Source organism: Rutidosis leptorrhynchoides, chromosome 2 (genome assembly GCF_046630445.1).
Source record: "Rutidosis leptorrhynchoides isolate AG116_Rl617_1_P2 chromosome 2, CSIRO_AGI_Rlap_v1, whole genome shotgun sequence".
Lineage (NCBI taxonomy): Eukaryota > Viridiplantae > Streptophyta > Magnoliopsida > Asterales > Asteraceae > Rutidosis > Rutidosis leptorrhynchoides.
Window position 1 is genome coordinate 582,753,264 of NC_092334.1, and position 6,565 is coordinate 582,759,828.

Below are 6,565 nucleotides of genomic sequence, written 5' to 3' on the forward strand. Positions count from 1 at the left end.
CTACTTTTTGTAATCCTTTACTTGTAATCCTAAACATGTTCCCAGTTTAAATTATTGCAGCTTAGTTAGTATTGCGTTAATATCTTAACATTTTAACATCTACATTTTTCATTTGCATTAATATTGCATTAAAAAAATCCTTTACTTGTAATTCTAAAATGTTAATATTTTAACATTTTATATTTTCGCAACAAAAAACAACTTTGTTATGAATATCGCATACACTATCCTACGTCTATTTTTAAAGATTTGACTAACTTATGACGGATTATTACTAAATTTTAAATTATTTGGGTTTAGAGTTAGAGTTAAGAATGATTTTTTTAACACGAACAATTTTTGAAGTGTTCAACTGTATCCAACTATACAAGAACTAACTATGTCAGTCTGCCAAACTATATTAACTAACAAAGGACTGAAATGCAAAAAACTTGAATATGCCTCCTAGGATCAGCAATGCAAAACTTTTGAACCTGTGGCATATTTACACTGAAAGTCCCTGCATTACAAAAAAAGCATCAAAAACGTATCCTGCTGCTGAACTATCACACTTAAATCATAATACAATAAACAAAATACCATGAAATGGAGCAAAACATACTTTGGTTGAGATAAAACCAGAGTAAGCATAATAAAATGGGCTACAAGCTTTACAATACCACATATACAATTAATTATCAAGGAGCACTTAAAATCTTAATAATCCTTTAGAAGCACCATAAATCCTGTAACATTGACCAAAAGTCCAACCTGGTCAACATTTGTAGATTTAATGATCCTTTGACCAAACTGCAATATGCATATCATCACATATCATAAAACAAACTTAGTACACCATTAAAACAAAAAAAAACACTTTGACTTTTTAAGTCCAACCTGGTCAACGATCACTCTAAACTCTAAAATTCCACATCTGTTTCAAGCCTAAAACCCTACACTACTTATAATGATAACAAACCACCCTAGAATCATCATCACCCCATAAAAATCATCACTCTGCAACATATAAATATTATCAGAAATACAAGTTTGACCTTAGAAAGTCAAACTCCTCATACCACAAACCAAGATGACTCCACACCACAAACCAAGATGTGGTATTTTAGCTGAAAATTACTTGGATTGGAGATAGCAACTTAGCTGGAAGAGAAAGAAATGTAGATGATTATGACTCCTCACCTAACTTTAAGGGTGAATTAATAGAAAGACATGAAAATGATTAAGACTCCTCACCTAACTTTAAGGGTGAGTTTTTTAAAATTCGAACAATTTTTCACATTCGAAAAATTTTTATATTCGAACAATTTTTCAAATTCTAAAATATTTTTACATACGAACATTTTTTTAGATTCTACAACTTCTACAATAAACTATGATGGAAGGATCTTAATTGGTCAAATTCGAACAATATTTTATATTCGAACAATTTTTTATATTTGAACAATTTTTCAAATTCTAATAATTTTTTACATACGAACATTTTTTTAGATCCTACAACTTCTACAATAAACTATCATTGAGGGATCTTGATCCATCAAATTTGAACAATATTTTATATTCGAACAATTTTTATATTCAAATAATTTTTCAAATTCTAACAATTTTTTACATACGAACATTATTTTAGATCCTACAACTTCTACAATAAACTGTTCTTCTACATTAAAAGAATAATAATTGAATTGGAACAATTTTTTAAATTCGAACAATTTTTCAAATTCGAACAATTTTTTATATTCGAACACTTTTTATATAAGAACAATTTTTTAAATACGAACATTTTTTAAAATCCTAACAAATTTTTATATTCGAACACTTGTTTATATTTGAAAATTTTTTTAAAATTCTACAACTTCTACAATAAACTGTTGTACATTTCTACATGTTAAAAGTATAATAATTGAATTCGAACAATATTTCATATTCGAACAATTGTTAAATTCTAATAATTTTGTAAATTCGAACAATTTTAAATGTAGAAAATAAGAATATAGAACATAAAAATGTAGAATTACAATTTGTTCTAATCTAAAATATATTGTTCGAATTTAAATAATGTTCAAATTCTTTTATTAATCATTGACATCGGACTCACATCTAACTGTTTAACATCTACAAAAATGTAGAATATACTTGTAGATCATAATAAAAGTAGAACCTAATAAATTTTTCGAGTTTAAGTTCTACAAATTTATAATCATTCAACATTATACAAATAAATAACACTAACCTATTTCTATTTTGATATATTTGACCGACTTATGACGGATTATTACTAAATTTTCGATTATTGACCATCGTTGACCAAACTTTTAATGGATTTGACCTAACTTTTGACCATTGACCTGTTTATTAAAGAGACAGGAATTATACAAAAAAGAACACTATCCTACATCTATTTTGAAAGATTTGACTAACTTATGACGGATTATTACTGAATTTTAAATTATTGACCAACATTGACCGAACTTTTGATGGATTTAACCTTACTTTTGATCATTGACCTATTTACTTAAAGAGACAGGAAAGGGTCACAAACAAATATCGTTTACAAAACAGAATCAATACATAATGCAAGAAAATTAGAACATTCAAAACAAAAAACAAGTATATTATTTCTTTTTTACAATTTCTGTTCTGCACAAATTTATAATGGAAAAAATTGGTTTTATCAACATTTATCAATCAAAATTTTTTTTTTTTTTTTAAAATATGATGTATATTACATTTATTCATCTATGTGCATTCATCTCTTGCTCCATTCTCTCCTGATCTTCAATTTTTTTTTTCCAAAATCTTCTGCTTCCTAACTTTACAACCTCTACTGTTATGCCCAACTTCGTTACAGAAACTGCAAGTTCTGTGATTGACGGTTTGTTGTTTGATAGCTTCTTCTCGAACATTTGTAATTCTTTTGCCACAACCTTTACTCCTCAAATTATTAGGGCAATAAACTGACACTTTATCAGGTTTTGGTATACCAACCAAACCCTCAATAAATTCATCTTTACTCAATGTATGATCATTTCCCATTTGCTCTACAGCTTTATCCTTCAACCCTCTAATTGTATCTTTGAGTGAACTTAATTTTTCAGGATCATCCTTATATAGCCCTATCGCATGATCAGTCATTTCATAAATCTCCTTCATTTGAACACCAAACTCTCCGGAAGATCCAACTTGATTAGAATCAAAATATGTGTTTGGATCTTTTAAAGTAATAGCATCAATACACTATCTTTTCATAACATACTTGTTTGGGATTACTTTAACATTTGTCATCCTTAGCACATATAAAATATGTCGACAAAAGTAACCTATTCTTTTAAATAATCTACAATCACATGATACTTCTTTTAATTTTTCTGAATACTTTACCACACTAACTGCTGGAATGTATTCATCAAAAGCCAGAGGATTACCAGCTTTATCAAGATTATTTGCTAACCCATTATTTCTAACACTTCTATCCATTACAGTATACTCTGTAAAACCATTTTTATGATCAACTTGATAATTCATACAATATCTCGATGCAGCTTTGATTTGACCCTGTACTTCACCAAAAATTTTCCTAGTATACAATTGCACAGCATGTTGTTCGATCTCATAATCAGTAACAACTTTAGGGATAGTGTATCGTGAATCGTGATCGTTTTTAGACTGCACTTGTCGTTGAATCTGCATAGCAGTTTCGAAAAAAATGATAAACTCAACTAAGGTTGAACTATTGCTCATCAGTTGTTGAAACATGTGGTTTTCACTCTCAGAATGGGAAGAAGTGCACATTAACCCTGACATATCCCAATATCTAAAATAGGCTGGTATCCATTTTCTCCTAAGTTTAAACATTTCATGTAACCATTCGTTATCTTCTAATTTATAACGAGCCACAATTGAGAATCATCTTTTATCAAAATCATCAGGGCCTAACTTGTCAGTCCAGACAATTTGAGAAATAGAATCTTTAAAACCCACATTTGAAATAGCAGGACCAATCTGATGTATACAAAAAAAAATTATCTAAACGTTAATAAATTACACAAAAAAAAGACTAAAAGTTCTCTTGCATCCAAAATTAAAAAAGATGGTAAAAAATTAATAATTATATATCAGATGCATTAACTTGCATCTGATAAAAGAACAAATTTTTCAATTCGAACAATTTTTTAAATTCAAACAGTTTCTTAAATTCGAACAACTTTTAAAATTCTACATTATTTGTATACGAACATTTTTTTAACTTCTACAATAAACTGCTCTTCTGCATTATACATGTTAAAAGAATAATAATTCAATTCGAACAATATTTTAAATTCTAACAATTTTTTATATTCGAACACTTTTTTTATATTCAAATAATTTTTTAAAATTCTTTACCTTCTACAATAAACAGTTCTACATTTTACATGTTAAAAGTATAATATTTCATATTCGAACAAATATTTCATATTCGAACAAATATTAGAACAATTTTGTAAATTTGAACAATTTTAAATGTAGAAAAAATAAGAATGCAGAACATAACAAATGTAGAAATACAATTTGTTCAAATTTATAATCATTCAAGATTATACAAATAATAACACTAACCTATATCTATTTTGATAGATTTGACTGACTTATGACGGAATATTACTGAATTTTCGATTATTGACCAGCGTTGACCAAACTTTTGATGGATTTGACCTAACTATTGACCATTGACCTGTTTATTAAAGAGACAGGAATTATACAAAAAATAACACTATCCTACGTCTATTTTGAAAGATTTGACTAACTTATGACGGATTATTACTGAATTTTAAATTATTGACCGGCATTGACCGAACTTTTGATGGATTTAACCATACTTTTGATCATTCACCTGTGTACTAAAGAGACAGGAAAGGGTCACAAACAGACATCGTTTACAAAACAGAATCAATACATAATGCAAGAAATATGCATTAACTAAAATTTGTAAAATCATGCATTTAATGTGATGTTTATATGGATTAATTAGATAAATAAAATAATGTTGCCTTGTTTGTAATTTTCTCAGTTACATGCCACATACAAAGTTTGTGTCTTGCTTTCTGAAACAGCTTCAATAGCAACTATCATGGAGGGATCTTGATCGGTCAATACTATTTGCGGTTCTTCGGGGAATGCTTTCTTAAAAGCTTCACATAACCACTTATACGAATCCAAATCTTCTTTTGCTAATAATGCAGCACCAAAAGTAACACACTTCTTATGGTTATCAATACCAGTAAATGGTATGAACTTCATATCATATCTGCAACAAACCACAACAAAAAAATAACAATTACATTTATTTTAGTAATGTATATAATAAATGAAAAAATAAAAGAACAATATAATGATAAAAAAAGTATAAAAACATTACTTGTTTGTTCGATAGGTTGAATCAAATAAAACTACATCTCCAAAAACTTTGTAATTTTCTTTTGAAGCTTGATCAGCCCAAAATGCTCTAGCTAACTCCCACTTATCATTATTGAAAACCGTAAAATATTCAAATGAAAAGTTGTTTAAACTCTTTTTCTTATTTTCTAACAGTTGACCAAACATTTCACCATCTCCCTCTCCTATATACTTAATAACATCTCTTTTCCAAATCTTACAATCAACCTTCGAACATCCAACATCTTCATCACCACCTTTTACTTTCTCCAAAATTCGATAACCTCTACAAGGACCAATCTCAGCTTGATTCAACTTGAATAAAAATGATTTTTGAGAATTATTTAATCGTTTTTTAGATTTTAAATGTTTTATGTGATGAGGATGAACCAATATACGGTTATGAGCTTTCACAAACTTTTGAATGACAAATTTATTGTATTTATTCAACACAATACCAATAGAAGCAAGACATCCTGTCCTCTGTGATGACCTATTTCTTTTCTTCTTCTTTTTGTTATTATCTACTCGAATAGGCAGCGTTTGTTTAACTCTATAACCAACATTATCATCAACAGACGTTAATGTATTAACTTCCCCAAAACAATCCGCATTCATATCAAATATATCATCAGTAGCTTAAACATCCTCAGGTTTATGCAAAATCTCTTGATTAGATCCTTGCTTGCTACATAGAAAATACTTATATCTGACTAGACTATTACCAAATTCATCAAACCCTCTCTTTGATGAAGACTTCCTTACCTCAAACCCACCATTAACTGCATACTCCTTGTAGAAATTATATGCTAAATCTATAGAATCAAAAACCATTCCGATAGCTGGTAAAAGAGATTCGTCTACATTAGGTGTCCACGATTTTATACCAGAAGACGAAATTTCCTCAGAATCAACACAGAAACTTTTGGGTACATAAACACCTGTGAAAAAGTATAAAAAAACATAAATATAAATATAATCCATCAAAAAGATGCATAAAGATGCATCGAAAAAAATATATGTAGAACACAGATTTTATACCTCTAAAAAGTACAAAACACGCATGTAGAACACAGATTTTATACCACATAATTGTAAAAGCATAACAATGACTTACAACAGATACATGTAAATCTATATGCCTAAATGGCTTAGA

General features: G+C 28.4%; 2 protein-coding genes across 2 annotated transcripts; both read right to left on the bottom strand.

Annotated features, from left to right (window-relative positions):
* Positions 1-2,775: 2,775 nt before the first annotated feature.
* Positions 2,776-3,801, bottom strand: LOC139889869 (uncharacterized). The gene is made up of 2 exons (XM_071872787.1): positions 3,379-3,801; positions 2,776-3,234 (listed from the first exon to the last, which is right to left on the bottom strand). The coding sequence occupies exons 1-2, from the start codon at positions 3,799-3,801 to the stop codon at positions 2,776-2,778; spliced, it is 882 nt and encodes a 293-aa protein (XP_071728888.1).
* Positions 3,802-3,903: 102 nt separating this feature from the next.
* LOC139889870 (protein FAR1-RELATED SEQUENCE 5-like) lies at positions 3,904-6,027 on the bottom strand. Its single transcript, XM_071872788.1, has 4 exons — positions 5,393-6,027; positions 5,049-5,281; positions 4,659-4,708; positions 3,904-3,999 (listed from the first exon to the last, which is right to left on the bottom strand). The coding sequence occupies exons 1-4, from the start codon at positions 6,025-6,027 to the stop codon at positions 3,904-3,906; spliced, it is 1,014 nt and encodes a 337-aa protein (XP_071728889.1).
* Positions 6,028-6,565: the final 538 nt, after the last annotated feature.

Bases quoted from the DNA above. Each gene is read 5' to 3' on its own strand.
- LOC139889870 (XM_071872788.1), bottom strand. From the start codon at position 6,027: ATGAATGCGGATTGTTTTGGGGAAGTTAATACATTAACGTCTGTTGAT. The intron at 5,282-5,392 runs GTAATGTTTTTA...GGTTTGTTGCAG, and splicing joins TCAACCTATCGAACAAACAA to ATATGATATGAAGTTCATAC. The intron at 4,709-5,048 runs GTAACTGAGAAA...TTTAATAAACAG, and splicing joins ACAAACTTTGTATGTGGCAT to GTCAATGGTCAATAGTTAGG.
- LOC139889869 (XM_071872787.1), bottom strand. From the start codon at position 3,801: ATGTCAGGGTTAATGTGCACTTCTTCCCATTCTGAGAGTGAAAACCAC. The intron at 3,235-3,378 runs GTAAAGTATTCA...ATGAAAAGATAG, and splicing joins ACATTCCAGCAGTTAGTGTG to TGTATTGATGCTATTACTTT.